General features: G+C 39.2%; 1 protein-coding gene across 1 annotated transcript in view; it reads left to right on the forward strand.

The window, feature by feature from the left end:
* The first annotated feature begins 251 nt into the window (after nucleotides 1-251).
* The window catches only part of LOC139449467 (gamma-aminobutyric acid receptor subunit beta-like), a 72,151-nt gene continuing 49,992 nt past the window's right edge, over nucleotides 252-22,410 (forward strand). The window contains exons 1-2 of the mRNA XM_071230885.1: nucleotides 252-611; nucleotides 717-811. Of these exons, the coding sequence (XP_071086986.1) occupies nucleotides 556-611; nucleotides 717-811 (151 nt within the window). The 5' untranslated portion in view covers nucleotides 252-555. The remainder of the gene's footprint in view (nucleotides 612-716; nucleotides 812-22,410) is intronic.

Below are 22,410 nucleotides of genomic sequence, written 5' to 3' on the forward strand. Positions count from 1 at the left end.
AAGTACTATAGACGTTGTATTACTAGGCCTCATCCTAATCCCGAAGAGAAGGCAATGGCTAACGACAAAGTGACTGTGGCTGTGTACAATTGTGTGCATATTTCGCGCATTACTCTGTTCCTCGCAGCATCAGCCGCAATCAGCTGGCCTTCACCAGCAGCGGTTGAGCTTGGTAGGGACGGAGGACTATAAAAGCTTGGAACTGGTCTCCATCCAGATTAATTTTTCGAGCTCATTACAGAGGGAGCAAATTCTGAGGGATGCCCTTGGTTAAACATGGACTCGCCTCCAACCTAGAACGGTAGAAACGTCTATTACAGAATGGCCCGGCGGTCGATGGGTTTACTTGGCCCACAGTATTGATCTCGCCCAACACTTGTTCAGAATCAATCTCGAATTCCACTGGTATATCCGCCACCTAGCGGCAGCAAGATGAACTACTGGAGAGACGCGGAGCATGCGCGCTTGGGGACACAGTTTTCTCGCAACGTGTGATCTATTTATTTCAAACACATGTTGTAGTGAAATGATAATTGCTCGTACCTCTGCCAAACAATGGCCTTTCTGACGGATTTTTGGGCGATATTTTTCATCGCCTTTCACATTTCTGGGTAAGTACAGCTGATACGTCCCCTCTCATTCATGTAAGGCTCAGTGTTTATGTGTGGCAATACCACAAGGTTTTCGTTGTGATTGCTGTGTATTCTTTATTTCAGAGCGTCCAAAACGGGGGAACGGTTCCAAAATGTCACGGATACAATCAAGGGGCTCCTAGAAGGTTATGACGTTCGTCTTCGACCAAGTTTCGGAGGTAAGGTTTTTCCCTTCTCTCCCATATCCTATATTCTAACCATACTAGCTGTATTTCGGCAGCATCGATCGCTAGAGAGACGGTATTAGGCTCACGGACATTTGATAGCGGCAACCTGTCACTACACTGTTGCGTCTGTACGATTGATAAGTCAGAACATGCAACATTGACACTTGTGTCACAACCAGCCTCCTGTCAAATCATCTAGTACATAATATCAGCACAGTCAAGCTTCTATGAACACCGTTCATTTGTATGTATGTTTACCTTAAGCTAAACGACTGTTACTAACTGTTCTGCATACATTGGTATGTCCTATGTACATATGATTCAATCTGTCAATATTCTGGAATAGTTTGTTTCCTGACTAAAGAAATCATTTAAGTGTAAATGTTTAATATATACGTTCAGTCAGTCAGTTTTGAGGTATACAGAGAGCCGATTAAAAAGAAAATCTGATACTAAATCAAATAATTCAGTTCCATCATAAAATCATGACAGTGAAAACACATTGTCATGTTCCTGAACGAACATTTAGAATGTATATTGTTATATATGAACCTTTAGTGTTTATTCTTTTCTCCAAAATCACCTGGTTTTATTAATAACGAATAGGAGATAAGGCATGCACGATATGCATGTGTCGACATTAGTAAATACAAAGTTATCTTTGTAATGATTGACAATGATAATTGTCATTTACCACAGCATGGGAAAACAGGAACGTGCATTTCTTAAACATTGATTAAACGACATATGAGTGTCTGTCATACCAGAGTCTGTCCAAGATTACAATCAAGACAGTGTCAGTATCGAATCAGTGAAATAACATAACATTGTATTACGTTATCAACGTCTCCTTCATTTAAAATGAGTTCCGCAAACCGACGACTAAGTGTTCCTAAGTGTAAGTTACATTGGAGAATCATTAGCATTACAAAAAGACATTATCAGACCATGGAGACAAGGCATTGAATGGTATCTCCATATATGCTTCTCATTGCTACGCCATAAAATATGACTTTCAAAAATATTCAAATAAACAAATATTTTCTTTTAAATTTCTGAAATGGGTTGTGGTAGCTCGTTCATTTGCATTCGTAATGGGGTTTGGCTCTGTAGCTAATCTATTCACACGCGACGCTGAAATCAAGAGGAATCCACGTTTATTCAATTACAAGGCTATGCTGTTTGAAGCTGTGTGGTATGTCTTGATGGATGGGTATTTGATGCACGTTGATTACCGCTCATTTGAGCAATGTGTTTATACACACTCACAAATAGAGAACTATTCTATAAAGTGACTGCACTAACAAACGGAAACATAGGCAAGAAATTCTAGTACCGCATCATGTTTCTCAACGGTATTGAACAACGCCATCCGTTTCGGAATAACATCTCATTAGCTATTTTTCTGAAGACTTTTTCTGCTTAAGAAACGTACCAATTCAACACGAATATCGTTTCAATCTTGTTTAACTATTTAGATTGACGACGTGGCAATGTGTTTATATAAATATTCTAAAAAGTTCTTCCGTTTTCACGGATATCAAAATTATTTTCAAAATGCACCTTTACAAAAATATGGATATAGAAATAGAAGATAAAGAAATATATCTGAATTCATTTAAGTGGAGATATGAATAAAGTAATATAACATTTCAATCCTTTTCATATTTTATCTTTTATGGCAACTTATTGGATCTATATTTCTCCACTCAGAATGCCATGCTATTGCTTTCTCCGTCACGCTATTATGATTAGCATATCGTCTCATCTGCGTGACTACCATTCGATTTCCAGCATGTAACCTGACATTAATGTTGCCATCCAGCTCTGCAATGCAGTTAGTCTTCAATAAATCCTATGAGAATGACATCGTCTGACTAGCTCAGCTAGTCTCAGTCAGTAAAGACCGATACCTCAAAAGACCCTGTCAACTCCGTCTATCGACATGACTGATCATTCTCCTGAGCTTCTAATACAAGTAACACCAATTGCTCTGAGCTCATCAAAGATCTTTCTCAGTCGCCGACAACTATCTGTGAAATTGACAACTCCGTGTATTGCCCAATTTCAGGAGTAGCATCAGGAATACCTGATATTTACATCATTTCAAATGATTGGCATTATTTATATTGCTTCATATTCTGTCGTTGATAAATCAAAGATGCTGGATGTCACGATGCCCTGTATCAAACGAACATGGTACCGCAGTTAATTGATATGTTGAGTGCATGATAAAGTAGAACTGAGGATGTATATTGACTCGGAGTAAGACTCTGGTAAAGTATTGAACAACTTCAGCTGGAAATCAGTTGAGCCACCATGTTGCATGATGGTCTTCGGAGATTTGATCAATAATGTTGAGATACAAGTGCAATCGTATGTACCATGTACATGCTTACATTTAAAGACACAACGCAAATGAGTGAATCAAGTCTAACGTTTGTTAGATCTGCAAGTATGCAGTTTTAAGAAAGAAAACAGACAATCAGATGAACACACGGTGCCATTTAGAAAGTGATCAGATGTAACAAATGTTCTATTATGGGAACACTTTCTTAGTATAGTACAGATTCTCGTACAACCAGATGTTGTTTGTCATTCTGATACTAACCATCGATGACAGCCATATTTTCAACAAACATGAAAACGTCAAAGACCTGTTAGGGGTCATACTTCAAATAGTCTGTTTGCTTTTACTGAATTTGTGCGGAATCTTTCTAAAAACCTAAAAACCTAAAAATAAACTTGTCAATTTAGATGACGCCAGGTCTTTGAGAAAGTAGCTGCGACATGAGAAATAAGACAAACATTGATATAATGTACCGAGTGAGATAGTGTACATTCAGAAACAACTTTCTTTCACTGAGTGTTGTGATTATTATAAAACACGGCTACCAGTACCTCACTAAATTCATCATCATCAGCAGCATCAGCATCAGCATCATCATCATCATCATCATCATCATGCATGTGCATATTCACAAATCATTTCCATCACTGTATCAAACTCAATGTCTTGATAACTTCATTTGATCACCTGTGCTCAAACATAAGCACTTCAAATATTTACATATTCCCCGCTATGTATTCCATGACACAAGAGACATATCAGAGCGAAATATATTTCTAGCAAAGTAACAAACGTGTGCGAGGTTTTCCTGGCCCAACACTGAAATCAAATTGGTTTCTATTTTTGCTTCCACGGCCCTATACTACAATGTGAATTCCCTGCAAATTATATTATTGATTTTTACAACAGCGAAAATTTCATTAGAACATCGGAGAAATTAGAAACTGGTATTTTTTTCACACTTCTCTGTATTTAAGGAGGAAGTGGTCTCTGCTCTTGACCTTTCGCACCAAAGACGGGGATATCGCCTCAGTGTGACGCATAAACCATTAATTCGTGATTTACTGCTTCGCTACATGACAGCATGGCTTACAGCAAACAGTTTATCTGTTGATAGCAAGACACGATTTTAAGAGACGTTAGCAGACACGTTTTCTGTTGGTTGTGTTACCAAGTAGTAGGATTCAATACGAAATATGTTCCTTAAACAATGGCATTCAGGATACACGCCGACGAGTTATGGGACAGGGTGACTCGCAGTCTGCCATGGTCTGACACTGCCCTGTTAATAAATAAGCTTGTGTCGTGTGCCTTTATGTTTCATGTATTCCCTTCTGAAACCATAGGATATACATTCCCCTCCCACTGACAAAGATAATATCCGACAAGGACATGCATGTATTTCTTTTGACAATGACATGGTCGACCGGAATACACATTTCCTGCAGACTGATGTGAACAGGATTGACAAGATCACTCATTTCCTGACGTGGATGTGGTTCACAGGAACACACATTTCCTTCATACTGACGTGGACACGGTTGACAAGAACACACAATTCCTGCATTTTGATGTGGACAGGGTTGACAGGAACACACATTTCCTGAATACTGACGTGGACAGGGTACACAGGAAAACACATTTCCTTCATATTGACGTGGACAGGGTTGACAAGAACACTCATTTCCTGAATACTGACATGGACAGGGTTCACAGGAACACACAATTCCTGCAATTTGACGTGGACAGGGTTGTTGACAGGAACACACATTTCCTGAATACTGACGTGGACAGGGTTGACAAGAACACTCATTTCATGAATACTTACGTAGACAGGATAACAAGAACACACATTTGCTGAATAATGACTTGGATGTGGTTGACAAGAACACACATTTCCTGAATACTGACATGGACAGAGTTTACAAGAACATCCATTTCCTTCCCACATGCAAGAACAGGACCCATAAGGACACTTCCTTCCTTCATATTACCCGGACATAACTTCATATCACGATTAGGTCCCACAAGGATACACCTCTCTTTTCACTGACAAGGATATGAAAGCAATAAACACATTAACTACTTGATGATAAGGACACACATTCTCTTCCCACTGACAAGAATACGATCTTATCAAGATAAACTTTCACTTCTCACGGACATTGACAAGATCCTATCGGGATTCATTTGAACAAAGCAAACGACAACCAAACTGCAATACTTCAACACAGACGTATGATAATCGTGGTGCAAGTGGGCCCTGATACACATTCCCCTTCCCACCAACAAGGATAATATATCTAACTAGGATACACATTCAACTTCCCACCAACAAGGATAATATATCTTACTAGGATACACATTCAACTTCCCACCAACAAGGATAATATATCTAACTAGGATACACATTCAACTTCCCACCAACAAGGATAATATATCTTACTAGGATACACATTCAACTTCCCACCAACAAGGATAATATATCTTACTAGGATACACATTCAACTTCCCACCAACAAGGATAATATATCTTACTAGGATACACATTCAACTTCCCACCAACAAGGATAATATATCTTACTAGGATACACATTCAACTTCCCACCAACAAGGATAATATATCTTACTAGGATACACATTCAACTTCCCACCAACAAGGATAATATATCTTACTAGGATACACATTCAACTTCCCACCAACGAGGATAATATATCTTACTAGGATACACATTCAACTTCCCACCAACAAGGATAATATATCTTACTAGGATACACATTCAACTTCCCACCAACAAGGATAATATATCTAACTAGGATACACATTCAACTTCCAACCAACAAGGATCATATATCTATCTAGGATACACATTCAACTTCCCACCAACAAGGATAATATATCTTACTAGGATACACATTCAACTTCCCACCAACGAGGATAATATATCTTACTAGGATACACATTCAACTTCCCACCAACAAGGATAATATATCTTACTAGGATACACATTCAACTTCCCACCAACAAGGATAATATATCTAACTAGGATACACATTCAACTTCCAACCAACAAGGATCATATATCTATCTAGGATACACATTCAACTTCCCACCAACAAGGATAATATATCTTACTAGGATACACATTCAACTTCCCACCAACAAGGATAATATATCTAACTAGGATACACATTCAACTTCCCACCAACAAGGATAATATATCTTACTAAGATACACATTCAACTTCCCACCAACAAGGATAATATCTTACTAGGATCTTATCCCCCTTCCCACCAACAAGGGTAATATCTTAATAGGATACACATTCCCCTTCCAACCAACAAGGGTAATATCTTGCTAAGATACACATTCCCCTTCTAACCAACAAGGAAAAGATGTAACCAGGATAAACACCACATTCCCAGCGACAAGGATAATAGCCTTGAAGAATGCACATACACTAGTGAGTCTTCTTCGACCATTAATAAGGGGCGGTGGGGTAGCCTAGTGTTTTAAGCATTCGCTCGTCACGCCAAAGACCCGGGTTCCTTTCCCCACATGGGTACAATGTGTGAAGCCTTTTTCTGGTGTTCCCCGCCGTGATATTACGGGAATATTGCTAAAAGCTGCGAAAAACTTCAATCACTCTACCATTAATAATGGAAGCAAGAATTGGCATTCAATTAATTCACGATTTGTTTGGTTAGATATATATTCTAGATAAGATGATTGTTTCGCTGAACCAGTCCAATATGCCGAATGGCAAAGAATAATATAACCCTTGTGGTGTCTAATTATGTCTGTCAACAACAACACTCAACTTAGCGTATGACCATAATTCCAATCTATATGTGTAATTGTGGAATTAATTCAAATTTCCCACAAACATATTTTCTAGAGCGTGCAAATTCATACAGGGACGGAACAAGGGTTAAATCAAAAGTGTGTTCCATCAGCTGTCACCAGGTTCCGTTATGGAATATATAGGCGCTATTTACTCTGATGTTCGTGCTGATAGTTTGGAATGGATAAACGTAAACGGTAATGAAAAATACGATATGTGAAACACGACACCGTCCATGAGTACAAGTCGATATTAGACACAGCAACGTGGCGATTTTACTGATATCATCTCTATATTGATGACAATGTTGTAGCCTGTCGAGGTGTTTTGTATTACTATTGGCAAGATCATCAAGTGCAACAATCCTTAGAGTGAGTCTGGTTTAACGCCCATTTACACAGTATTTCAGCTGTTATACAACGCTTCAGCTTCATGTGGGAGGAAAGTGATGCAAGACGTTTACCACTTCATTGAAACCCACTAGCACGGATGTGATGCTGACAACCTAGATACATAATCAGGGCGAATGTGGGATTCGAATATTTTTAGAACGACGCATTGCAGCATATAAAATGAATACTTAACTCGAATATATCAATTATTAAACTTAGCTTCATGAAACTGTTGCATTGTATATTTATCAGTTATATGTTAGTTAATACATTATATGCGTCAGTATCAGTGGTCGTTTTAATTAAATTTCGAGAACAATACAATTAGTATATAGTATCAAAAATCGCATTAAATTACAAACATTATTGCATTGGGGATAATCATATTTGCATTTCACAAGATAGTGAGTGTATTGGGTGTAACACCGCTTTCTCTCACTAGGGAAGGAACATGCCGAAATATGTGTATGGTCAAAGCGATAATGACTGAGGGGCAAACCGAATACTTTGTACTCCAAGAAATGAAGAACTCTCACACGTCCGAGGCCACGTCCGAGGCCACGTCCTTCACACATCGCTCTGCCTTCACTGTACTGTGGTGAATGTAGAACAATGTTTACTATACTTAAATGGGTTAATAGGCGTCAGCGACCAGCATCCTACAAAGAGCCTTACAATAAACAGAAGCTTTACCTCTGGATTAGAATGCCAGTGCTATGTTTACAGAACGCAGGCAAGTTATTGTAGGATTCATAATTACTTCTCTACAGTACATCCATGTCCATCTATCATTTTCCCAATGTCTCCAAAGGATACGGACGGACCCACATTTGTATTGATTATGGACTATTTTTTTAGAGGAGCACTCACATGTGAAAACATTATCAAATGAAAAAGTGAATTTTCTCATTTACTTTGCCTACTGGAGAAAATCACATATATTCTGATTTCCTCACGGAATCAGGAAGTGGTCTTATGCCATACCCTCTGAATCTTATGAAGGATGACGCTTAAAATATACGTAACCCTAATTCAAATATATCAAATGGCCCATAAGAAGATTGAGCCATCCTGGAATTTGCCAGATAGCATCGTAAAAATGAATCTTTAATCTTTGGGGGAATATGCTTATAGACCTTTTGGAGGCATTTTATATTCTTTGAGACGACTTAATCCACTATTTAAGTCAGGGAAAATAGCACTGCCATCGCTTCGTGTGGCACACATATCACTGGAAAAGTATCTTAATACTCAAAAGACGAGCTCCCTTTTATTTGCTGCCAAAAATACTCTATATGAAGATCACACCATCAATTCATGTCTACTGAAGTGACAATGACGGGCTTCAAACTATAATTTTCACAAATATCGTGTCCGGTTGACCACTCTTTTCATGGTAGCCATGGATGATTCACGTCGCGGTCATTTACAATGAACAGCAATCAATCACCGTCGAACTCCTCGAAGATATAATGCGCAATGGACAGATGAAAGACTATGATTCATATTCCGTATTACCATTGAGATCCCTCAGAAACAAGATATGGAGAAATCACATCCGTGCCAATGATCAAGTATATATCATATTCCAGGCGTCGAAACTTGCAATAGCTGTGTCGAAGCCGTGTTTTATAGGCTTGTGCAGCCGATGATACATAGATTTAATACATTTAGTAAAGTCTAGATGTATATATACCATAGACTTCAGATATCATATTTTATTGTGTGACGTATTCTAACCTTTTAACAAATGTTTCGATTTTTTCTCTTCTTTGAAAAGGCTTCGTCTTATTTTATTCTCTGAAAAGAAAGTATTTCAGATACTCAACTAAACTGCCAAGCCAAAGAAAGTATGAATCCATGTTTGATGGTGGCTAAAAATGAAACCAACAAGAAATGGTTACTCGATGGTGATGTATTTGATAAAGGTATCAACTGTAAAAGACCCTAAGTTTGCAGTGTTTCAGCCGAGTAACCTTTGTAATGTTTTGGTCAAATCCGATTTTTAAGTCTGTACTTTGTTTTGCCCTGCAGTAAATTAAAAGGTGAAAGACTTGCTCATATCTGAGTCCAATAGAAAGGAAGATGCCAAATCGTCAAAGAACCACGCATTCGAATTGCCAGTATCAACCGCCGTAGACTCATAATGGAATCGACGTTAACAACCCTATACTCACAACTGTGGGGTAAGGTTTACAGTTGGCGTGAAGAAAACCTCTATGGCCGTCGACGTCCAGGAATGTTATTTGAGGATGATACATTTGCGAAGTGTGGCAAGTCTTTAGGTTGAATTGGCAATTATATCCCTGTTACTTTGGTTAAATGTGAATAGCACGCAGATATCCCCCCAGACAGTACTCTTGATCTCTATCGCTTAGACAGAACAAAATCGATGGTTAGGGGTATTCATATTCGTGTATCTGTCACATAAGAATGAGCTGAGCTTCACAAAATGAATGGGATAAATCGAAAAGACTTACAGTCATGAATGATTGTGAATAAAAGGCCAAAGTCTTCAATCACTCTTAGTCAGGCTAGGTGTTTCATACCAACTGGTCATTTCAAAGCCTTTCCATATCTTTTTGTCTCATAAAAATTGTTTGTGGTATCATTTTTCACATTTTGTAAATTGATTGATTTAATACTCTGTTAATAAGGATATGATTACAAATAAGAAAACGAATTCTTACTTTTATGAAGTTATAAGGTTCCAGATAAGTCGAAGATGCTCTAAAATATGTCACTGGATCTCTTATTCTAATATATACTCGCGGGCAAAGGTTGGAAAATGTTATTTGACCAAAACATTACAAACGTTTCAAAATGTTACAAGACTGACAGCAGGCGATGAAACCTGCAAACTTGAGGTCGAACACACAACTATGATACCAAGTACAATTCTATCAAGTACATCGCCATCGAATAACCATTTCTTGTGTGTTTCAGTTTTAGTCACAATCAAACATGGGTGTATACTTTCTTTTGCCCGACAGTTTACTTGTATCAATTCTTACAGACCCCTTATTACCCCGGTACCTACACAGTGCATCCATGGCATGCATTTTACATGTCGATATAATCTCGCCAGGCGGAACGGCATGCAATAGACCTTCGCAAGGAGGTCTTCTGACACAGCCGTTTTTTGCTATTAATTTGGCCACGGTCTCAGGGCTCATCACCTGTCTACTGTATCAAGTATTGATATGTAATTAATCCAATACAGTGATTGGAATAAGGCAATGCCGTGATGATATGTTCCCATGTGGCAAAATGTTTGCGAATATCACATACTTATTTGTTCGTATTACCACGCAACACTATTTCAATTGCATAAAACAAGGTCACAATTGTTTTATATAGAACATGACGAGACGGTCTAATGTTTTTTCATTGTGTGACGGTTTCTCATGGTCGACATTTCTGTTCATTTGCGGCTCCATAAGAAAGAAAGAAATTAATTAAATCAGCTTTTATCGAACAGATTCAACTTTGAAGAAGTCGGTTTTTGCTTTACTGTCGTTATTTTGGAAGACGGTGCAGTGGTACAGACATAATTTGTTTGCCTGTGAGTGTCTGGCACTGAAGGTCATGGGCTCAGGGCTCACCGCTAGCGTATTATACAAGACCCACAAGCGAGAACTACCATGAGATGGGTTGTAGCAATAGATGCCTGGAGCGAGATGGTAGCTGGAATTGTTGATCCCAGCGGGGTTGCAGCTTGATCAAGCCCGAACATTGATTCGCTGACCACTTCGAGATTTCGTACTGCACCCGCTTTGTGAATAACGGTCCCATAGAGGCGGCAGTACATCACATTAACGTTAGGACAACTTAACTGTTCAGTATACTTCACATAAGAAAACAACTTGTTGAAATGCATGCCTACATGGTTTGGGAATTACAAATCAGCTAGAACATTAAGTCATCAAAGTCAATGCCAGCATCAGCAAAAGTATGGCAGCCTAGTTTGTTTGTTGTTTAACACCACACTCAGCAGTATTCCAGCTATAAGACACTTATATAGCAGTGACCCATGTTTGGTAATATGACTATATGGTCTAAAATGACATGAGACACATACGTAGGTAATACTAATGATAACACTACTGTAGGCCTCTGTCATCAGACTGAAGTATATTTTGTTTTTTTAAGACGATAACATTATTACTAATACGAAATGCAGTATGGAAATGTATAGAACTCTGACTTAGAAATATATGCCGCAGACACACTGTACCGAGGCCCTATAATCTGTCCTTGGGCAAAATGTTTGCGTGCCAATGACGTTATCGACAGATAGCGCTTTAATTATTAACTACATCTTGTCTGCTACTCCACCTAATGATGCTATGGTCTGTTTCTGATTTTTAGAGTCATTTTTCTTTGACGGAATATGATACTTTCCGAGAAATACAGAGTACATATCCACAGTCAAAATAATAATTGCATGGAGTATTACAATCTATATATACATTTATCATCCAAAACTTGCCCCCACAGGAGATATCTCTTGGATTAGATCAAGCGATATCTACACTGTAGATATCGCTGCAATGAAATTACGTTACAATGCTTTGTAGACCATTGTGACGTCACAATCAAATGGCATCACTAATGTCTTTGCTACTGAGGCTGTTAGCAGTACTTTTTACACTGAAGCCACTGCTAATTACTGTCTACAGATTTAAAAAGTTGGAGTGAATGATGTTGGATGATAGATAAAATCTCACCCTCGTTGATAAAAGTGGCAAAAATCCTCGGCAAGCCTCGGAATTTTTCCGCTTTTATCAACTCGTGTTGATATATTTGATATCAAAAGACACTCGGGTGAGATTCTCTATGTGTGAGATTATAGGTCGTGGTTGTTATCCGTCGTCGTAAAAGAGACCTGTTTTTCAGGATCGGATATATTGAATTGTCGTGAGATACTGGTGTATGTCGTACAACATCTAGTTTCACATCCGCGGTAGTCACAGCAGTATGAGCGAAGTGCTTGACGCTGAAGTTAATCAGCTTTGTTACACATGCAATGGGATTGTCACTTAATATCTCAGTAAAGCTTTCTTTCAAAACGCTTTTTGGTATACATGTTGAGGTCAATTCTAAATTTGACGCATCAGTGACAAACATGTCCGATGAAACTTCCTATTTTGACTTGTGTCATGTGTTCCCGTGCTGTTTCAGGTAAACGATTGACTTGCCTTTACATGTGTTTGTGACTAGTGCCACCGGTGGGACAGGATTCGCTCACCTTTTCGGGGCCACCTGGTATCATGACTGTCTGAAGGTGATTCATAAGCAATTGCTCATGATATAGTCGGAATCATACAATCGACTCTGCTGTTGGCAGAAATTTCTTATGATTATGGAATGGATTTGACGCTTTAATTTACACATCCCACTGACACAGAAAGAGGCATATAGATATCACAGTCTTTGTTCAGTAGAACGTTAAAAGATGGTACTTTTTGTTACCCTGTCTAGCGCTCGGTATTAAGGGGTTAAAACAAGGACTGGTCAGCTCGGAGTCAGTATTCAGTGTCTGAGTAGGGTATTCATGTTCAACTGCGGCATGGTACCTCAGTGGGCTAGCACTATAAATCGGCATCAGTCCGGACTAATACAAGCAGACACACACACACACACACACACACACACACACACACACGCACGCACGCACACACGCAAGTACGCACGCTATATAAGTGCTATAATCTTGGACGCGACGTTAAACCCCTTTTCACCTCACCTCAACCTATTCAGTAGAAATAAACATCGTCCTACGTCACAGCTGGAGTCTATTATACATTCTGCATGTACAGAAACAGGAAGCCTTACCATCAACAGCTCAGACGGATATATCTACCTCCGTCATACGTTCGGTTCAGCATTCAATGTCATTCCCAAATGCAAATCTACATTCTATTTCTGGCAGCAAGCTATTACACTGTGAGCCTGCATCTTCAAACCTTGTAAAAAGCACCGACTTAATCTATCCCTCTTGGACGCTTGGCTCCGACCGAGACGACCTCATCACTTTCACCCAAAGGTAAACGTAACGCTGAAAGGTTACCTTATACTTGCGACACAATTCATATTTGCTTATGCCGTATCTGAGAGGTTTCATACAATGAGTATGAGTACATGCACATATGATGGTTATGTCCGAATGGGCGAGCCATTAGTGTACATCTGAAGTGGTTCTGAATGAAGGACACAATTAAGGAACTGATGTTAGTTTACCGTTGTGTCGACTAAGTGTGTTAGTGAGGTTTTACAGCGCTTTTAGCAATATTCCAACAATGCCACGGTAGGGGGAGGGGTTGGGATAATGGGCACCCATATTGGGTTTTCGGTGTGACAGGCGAATGCTTAACCAACAAGGATCCACCAGCGCCACCCCTTATTAAACGCGATCAGGGGAGGTCGGGTAGGCTAGTGGTTAACGCGTTCGCTCGTCACGCCGAAGACCCAGGTTTGAATCCCGACATGGGCACAATGTGTGAAGCCCATTTCTGGTGTCCCCCGCCGTGATATTGGTGGCGGTGTAAAACCATACTCGCTCACTCACTCACACTGGGTGTAACCTCATAATGATCTAAGGGTTTGCAAGCATGTACCTCTGCGAGTAACCAGTGTCTACTGCCTGTTTGGCCTATCTGTACAGAAACATGACAGCCGAGTCAGGACTGTAGGAGCCATATGACAGGAAACCCAACATTTATTGTTAAAGGGTTGTAATTCACGGTGTGTCAGTATAATTATGGAGGAAATCCCAACGTGCACTAAGTTGAAAACAAAGATTTCAATACGTAAAAATCAGCGTATCCTGGCACGAATAAGGGCATCAACTCCGCAAAGTAACTTCTGGAGCTTTGGACTTCGGGTGTCATTTCTCTTTTCCTTTTTAAAACCTCATCCCGATGAGAATAATGGTTCTGAATGATAGACTATTCCACATAACGTTAATCTGATAATCGTAACAATTGATGGGATTAGTTCATTTAGGTTCCACTGTATTTCAAGGAAACTAGTATTCTGAAACCAAAGTCGTTTAGATGGCGATGGCATACTGCGAGTAAGACACACGTCTGTAGACAACCTATGGAACTTCTTCCATTAGTTATTGGTCATCTGCATCAGGGGCCATTAAGGATGATAAAGACAAGAAATGATTACAGCACCTCGCCGTCAAATAGCCGTAATGTAAATTCTCCCATTCAGCCTCACACGCAATGTGGCACGTTCATGCAACTGATAACCATATTCAGATGGATAACATTACCCATACTCATACTTACTTGCCGTTATAATTGTGATACTGAGTGTGATCAGTGATATAACAACGTATTGATAACACAAGTGGGTGTCTCCAAATGTACAAGAAGTTGACAAACTTAAATGAAACGTATATCTTATTAATATTCTGTAGTTAAAGTTCAGATCAGTTATATGCACCTGGGTGCCGTTGCACAAAACAAGCTCAACGCTAGGAATGTCATAAGTCTATGTTAAGGTATGGGAGTTTTGATCACCTTAGTGTTATGTTCGTTATGTACAACGGCGCCCTGTAAATAGACGTTAGGAATAACCCTTATTTGTCGTATATTCCCATGTATTCCCACATTTTCATAAATGTCTAACATACCACTCACACCCGATGACACGTTGGCATATGGACATAGGGAACATAATGCTGTTCCAGATGGTGGCAAGGGCTGGCTGTATCCTATGATACGAAGAAGCAGAGGAAGCATTTGAAAGTTAAGTCAAATAACTCTTGTCATGGAATAGTTACAAAACACGTCATCACAAAATTAAGGCTTCTGAATTTCAATAGGTGTATGTCACTTTCTAATCCAAAGCAAATATGTTTCGTGAGAAAAAAATACAGAATGCAATTCTTTAAATGTTATTTCACACATATATACATAGTTAGGGTGCGTGATTATTTTCCAGCTGTATATACAGCTTATTTGAATGTGTCAGCTGGCACGTGTTAGTCATTTGTTCTCGTCAAGGACATAAAACATCTGTTGAAAATTGCCATTATTAACTTATATTGGTGGGCGTTAAAAACGAGCACACGCCCTCCTCTTCTCTGCAAAGTGTTGCATTTCCGTGTGAATACCGATACAGATGGTGCTTGATCTTCAAATATGATATTCATTCCATCGCTGAATAGATATACCCATTGATCCTGCTAAACGCAGTCATTACAAGTCCGACATACAAAGGGCATCACTTTGTCACTGAAGCTCCCAAATCCAATGTCATTAAGAATTAGTTTGGGTCATGGCTACAATAATAGTGTAAGTGTGAGAGGTCCAATTCTGCTGGTGGCAACAGTGAGCGGTTTAAATTACACACCCTCTAACTTGAAAGGATGATTACAGCTCTGGACCACTGTGGTCAAACAATCAATACAAGATCCTAATCTGTTACCCGTACCAGTGACTATGTGAAAACGGTCCCATTCGCACGATGTCACTATTGGTCTGACAACAATTGATTCTGTATCAAGGTCTTGGTACACACTGGTATAACGTGTGCTCGAGCCAAGGCCTCTGCAAGGGTCTTATTTCACATGTGGATGTTGTATTGGTGATTTGTTCTTTGGGGCCATGAACTTGCATGAACCTGGTATTGATGGTGCATTCATCAACATTGACACATGTCTCGGTACATTTAACGGTTGCGCTTGATCAATATATCTTTTGTATCTTCATATAACACACATGTAGGTTCTAATATCGACATTATGTGGTTTATCTAAGCAGATTCCAATTACAAGGAACATTATACAGAGTTGCATTGTACGTCGAGTTTTCCCCGATTGCTGTTCGTGGCACTGTTTTCTATGTTGCAACACGCTGATTTACAAATGAATAGACTTCCCGAGCAGTATTGACATATGTAAATAGTATTTGAAGTGACTGACACTTTTCACCAACTACGGGGACACTTGAGAAGAGGCTTCGCTAATTCAATCTGAACAATTTGGTTACTAAGGACCACCACTGTCCTTTACAGAGACTCCATGTTAAGTGTCCTAACGTGCCAAGAATTCCTATTTTATTGTCAACAAAGGGCACATTCATTGAGTTCTCCTGTCTTGTTCGGCTTTCCAAATAAATCAAAATGTGTTCAACGATTGGGGTTAATAACTGCAGAGAGTATCTTAAGCATTAAGTAGGTGAGTGAATATTGCTGAACGCCAATCTTGCAGCTATTTCTTATATGTCCTGATTTCTTATAGAGATTTCGTAGGATGAATATGGTTCGTAATCACGTCTTCTAGGTGTATATCAATCTTGATATACTTTCCGAAAATTAGCTAGGAGGAATAAATTAAAACATGTTTAAGTAAGATATTTATTTGTATGATTTAAATACAATTTACCCTTTGATCATATCAATGTAAGCACTGTCTCCATATTAAATGCCCTAAAGTAACAGCCTTGTTGTTCTTAACTGATGAGCCCGATCAGTCCCGGTTACTCAGTCTTAATGAAGGGCTTATCCCTTGATGGCTACTCAAAGGCAACCTAAGGGTCAGGAAGATATAGTGCTCCCAAGAACAGACACCAGGAACCAAGCTCTGATTCCTAGACCATCCCTGACTCATTTGCTATCCAGAATCTCGTTAAAGAATATATTCTCATCTTTCAGAAAGCATAGTGTCTTCACACTTGGGATCGGAAAAGCTCCTATTAAGTCATCTAGATCAGAAATGGCAGTACTTGGTAGGGTAGTCATTGATCTAGGGCGGTGCGGTTGTTTACTTCCATAATTACATTGTATAAACGAATCAGACAGCTGTCTGCCTGTTGTAGCAGACATCGGCTAGAGAATTCCTCTTCTGTCAAATCGAGTACAGGCGACTTCTCACTTGAATCACATCTACTAATCACGACATAATTGCACCTTGTTGATGTGACATCATCAAATGGTGGTACAAATAGGGCACTCTTTGAAGAAAGAGAAGAAAGCTTGTGCGTGATTTTTATATTTCGCAAGGGTATCTTAGAGTAGTACGTGAATCTGTGTACAAATTGTGTCATGTTATACAAAGACGCAGTGATGAGTAGGATTAATGAACAACGACAAAGAACCAAGAGTGATTGCACCTCATTCATCAGAGATACGTCCCTCTGTTATCTCTTGTATATCCCAGTCTCCTTTCTGTAACGTGCTGTCTTTCTCTCCATCTGACTTGTTTTTTTCTGCTTGAGATCATAAAGAAATGTTTTGTTTGTTTAGTTCTTAAACACATTTTTAATAAAAGGTTCCTTAAGGAGATGATTACCCTTTTCTATTGTTTCAGAAGTGTTGAATACTGGTAACTATATATTTACATCGTTTTAGTTTCAACAAAATCATTAAATACGTTATCGTGTCACTGATTCTGTGGGGCGGTCGGGTAGCCTAGTGGTTAAATATATATTGCTAAAAGCGGCGTTAAACCGTACTCAATCACTCACTCACTGAATATTCTGGTCCATCACTTGATTGTCTGGTTCGTTTAAAGGCCACCGTGGTGGCATGGCAGGAGTACTGCTGTGCGGCGTCAGGATACAAACAATTATCACCTTATCATTGCCGGATTAACATATCTGCCAGTGCAATACAGACCTACTGCCTTCCTGTAACAAACACTCACTTTGTTTGCACATTGCATGAATTGCGGATGTTACTGGTTGGGCAGGACATGTTTACACATTTAATCGAACACCTGATGTCATCACTCATTGTCAGAGCCATACACATTGTCACCGCTATTTAGCCTTTTACACCCATTGGAATCGGATAATCGAGACTGGTTATTCTCTGGCGATGACGTTTTATATTTACATGTATGTCACACATACATTTTCACATATGTTTATGGAAGAATATTTGTCGTGATAAGACCATCACTGATTTGTTTTTTAAACAGGAATACGTTTTACAAATTACGTAAGCTAGTAAGCTCGCTGGTTTCAGCCTTCGCTCGGCCTACACAAGTCATGGCCTCAATGCCCTTCCACAGAAAAATTGGAATGGTTATTATAATGACGGAAAGTTCAGTTGCTTCACCTTGGATTAATACTTATATTCATCAGCTGACAGCAGAACCATCGTATCCAATCGTTAATGTTCACAAGGGAAACACGTTCTGGAACAGCAGAAAGCTCACGTAAGATACAATTTGGATTACGGGCTAGATTCGAGACAGAAACCATTTCAATGTCACGAGAAATAATTTTCATTGCTCATGATTATTTTTTCATTAAAATAAATGTTTTATCTCGAAGCTGGAAATGTGTCTCTTTATTCACGTCGGATTCTGATAGTCTGAAGCAAAATGTAAATGAATCATACATATTCATTTATCTAGAAATGTCAGCTCCCTCACGATCAGGGTATATTGCTGCAAAGTTGTAATTCTATTATAAGTCAAAAAATATCTTTCATTCCGTAAGTATACTTCGTGCCTTGACAATAACTCTGAAAGCCGGTTCGATAAATTGGTGCACACCATGATAAGGAGAAGGTATTCAAACCAGAATAGACTTAATAAAAGTCCAATAAGGGGATTGTGTCCCTGGCTTTCCCACCTGGGTAGAATCACTCCATTTTCATTTTGCACATAGCTGTTCAACCAGCAGCCTCACTGAAGATGGATGCCCGTCCAAGGTGAAATAATAGTGTATCTCGTACCTCCCTTTATGTGCCAGCGCTGAAAACACAAGGCCTTTCAACGCAGGCGTTTTCACTAAAAACACTATAAAGTCTTTTTATGGAACCCCATTTTCAAGCAATCACGGCAAAAGGACACTTTTAAGAGATATGTTGTGATTGAAAACAGAAGCAATAGGCTCGCATTAGTGCATCTAAATCCGCATGCCAGTAAAATGCAATGCCCTGGTTTCCAAGACCTGCTTGGCAACATTATCTACTGCCGGGAAGGCGCCTCTGTATTGATCCTGTGAGGGTGATATTTTAAATTACAAGGCAAACAAACCCTGCTAAATTAACGATACAATGTAAGGGTTTCAAGCTCATTCAGCTCCTAAACTTCCCCATCACTGAAAGGAAGTTGCGGCCAAGACAAATAAAAGTCAATGTCGTCATAGTAATGGGAAGGTTTTGTTCCCATTTTACAATTGACCGTTTCAATGAACTTTTCCCACCCCGATGTTAATGACGGACAAGCAAAGAGGCTCTTTATTTGATTAAATGTCTGAACTAGCTGCCATCGATGATGATGTAAATACACGTCAGTGGAGACTTGGAAAAGTAAACATATATATACAACCAGGAGCTTGCTTTTAACTTTAGTGGATATGATCATCTTCTTGAAAATTGGCTTTTTTCTCAAGGGAAAGTGGAAACACAAACTGCAGTCACGTGTAGAATTAAAACAAGACGTGATATGGACCCACATGGTTATATATATGGCATACCCAGACAAATATGCAGTTTAAAGTGATATATGCGTGTACTATGTATGCAATAATATCACACGCCAACCTGCTTCATAGCTTGTGCATATCAAAAAATAACAGACACGAATGCAGTTTCTGTAATACAAAGCCTCTCTCCGTATCAATATCAAAGGAATACTATAGATTTATTGTGATAATAAAACCCAATCATATTAATATCACGAAATAAACAACCGCATGTATACTAGTTTTCATTGTCGTTTTTATGTAATGACCATAGCTTTGTGTGTAAATACACGCCTGTGAGCAATATACAAGGTTAATCGCACTGTAAGTCTTTTCCTTACGTTTTCATGTCACTTTCTTGAACTGAAGTAAAACTAGAAAATAGTGTCCCACGGGAGCTCACTGTTTGATCACATAATGTAATAATATCCCGATACTGTTCATCATGTATTTCTTTTGAGCGATGTGGTCTTCACGTGCGTTATGTGAATTTTTTGGTTTTGACTGTTACTTAAGTAAGATAGAGAATACGTCACTCACTAATTCTTTCACTCACTCACTCACTCACTCACTCACTCACTCACTCACACACTCTCCCGATGACGTCACGTGCTAAATATCACAGACGAGCTTAGTGGAGACGACTTTATACATCTTTCACTAACTTCCCTTAGAGACAGTTTTACATTGTACTCTGGACGTGTTGTCATTATGTAAGATTGTTATCAGGGTTTGTAAATAATCGTGAATGGCATTGTGATTGCGAGAAGATATATTTCATCGTATACAGGATCATCCCAAGTTGTTATCAAAACATGTACGTGTCCTGCTTGCATAATGATAATAAAAGCGACAAAACCCATTCCATGACAATAAGAAATCTCTGCTAACAGAGACCATTGTACGATTCCGACTATATCATGAGTATGGGTTTATGAATCACAACCAAATGGTGATGATACCAGGCGTTTGCAAAACGGTGACCGTATCCTTCTCCACCAGTGGCACCCGTCACAAACACATGCAAAGGCAAATCAATTATTCACCTGAAAGGGGAACATTTGTCCAAAAATCTTTTTTGAAGCTTCGCTACGGCCTTAAATGTTCTGACCATGGTCAAACAACTTTGACACTCTTTTAAATGTTCGAAGAAAGAGCATGCTTGATTGTACCTCATTATGGAATATTGCTCGACATAAAGGGAACACTATTGGGTAGTCATCCCCCTTGTCATACAGCCATGTGGATAGTTGTTGGGTTTTTTAAGTGATCACAGCACGACCACTTTTATACCTCTTGTGATATAACGTAGACGTATAGTAGATTTCCTTGTGCAAGTGGACCCTCCCCATGGTTCTAGATAACGTTGTGGCTCCGATGCCAATGTCCCATCCTGACTTATCTACAAAAGACTAATATACCTCTCTCAGACGCCAATCATCAACTGAGAAAAAATCGGAATATTTTATTAAATAAAGACGTTGTCAGATGTCAGCAGTTTTTTCAACTCCAAATAAATTTGAAATAGCGCATCTGTCACTAATGCTCAGCCTATAAAGGTGCGTGTCTTGCGGAAACAAATTGACAGAAAGAAACCAATCTCGTTAACTCCCCTCAGTCTCCCACCCCCATCCATCCCTAAATACCATTACGAGAATAAGACACTCGGTCTCTAGGATGTAGACACCAAAATGTTAAGAGTTCAGAAGTAAAATCCATTCGACACCTACATCTGCAGCACAGTCGTGAACCTACGTTATGTGAGCGGAGTTAGTCGTCGGTCTGGCACCGTTCTGTCCCCAAGAGAACAAGTTGACAGAGACCTGGACTAAAACGGTTGTCTATCATATTGCAAGAAACAGATTCATTTACCTTTAAATGTCTCGCTGTCACATCCGTCTCAAATTGAATGTAAATATACGTATATGTCTAGACGACATTTCAATGATGTCTCTACAGTAGTACCATAGCTTCTGCCACGAAATAAATGAAACAAACGTTAATCCTTTCTAGCAGGTTGGCACTATCAGGAATTGCCCGTTGGCATGGACTGACTAAAGGCTTAGGGGTTCTATAGTAAATGTTCCATGATCCAGACGCATGAACTATGGGCTATCTCATAGAATCAGCCCGCCGCTATGAAACTCTCATGAGGTAGAATTCTTTAATGTACAATATGGTGTTCGGTTATATCGAGGACATGGATATTTTCAAGACACTTCCTTTGGCAAACGAATACTGGCTATCGTTAGCGCTTATATTCAAGATGTAGAATTTAATAGACGCGCCGGTGGAAAAGGTTACACTAAGAATTAAAATGTGAGGAAACAGTCCTGTACTTGTACTGATGGTCGATCTGTCGCTATAGTTCGGATTGATCATCGAATGGCGTGTTTTGAACATTGTCTTAATGTTTTAGGTCGTTGGACGAAAACACAGTTTCCTTGTCGCTGCCATCTAAGCTTGACTGGCTCGACTCGGGAAATTGAACGGGAACTGAGTTTTACAACACCTCTGATTTGGAATTTGAATGAATAATATGCTCTAAGTGCAAAAATGTCGATTT

Source organism: Haliotis cracherodii, unplaced genomic scaffold, assembly GCF_022045235.1.
Source record: "Haliotis cracherodii isolate W230 unplaced genomic scaffold, xgHalCrac1.p SCAF_8, whole genome shotgun sequence".
Lineage (NCBI taxonomy): Eukaryota > Metazoa > Mollusca > Gastropoda > Lepetellida > Haliotidae > Haliotis > Haliotis cracherodii.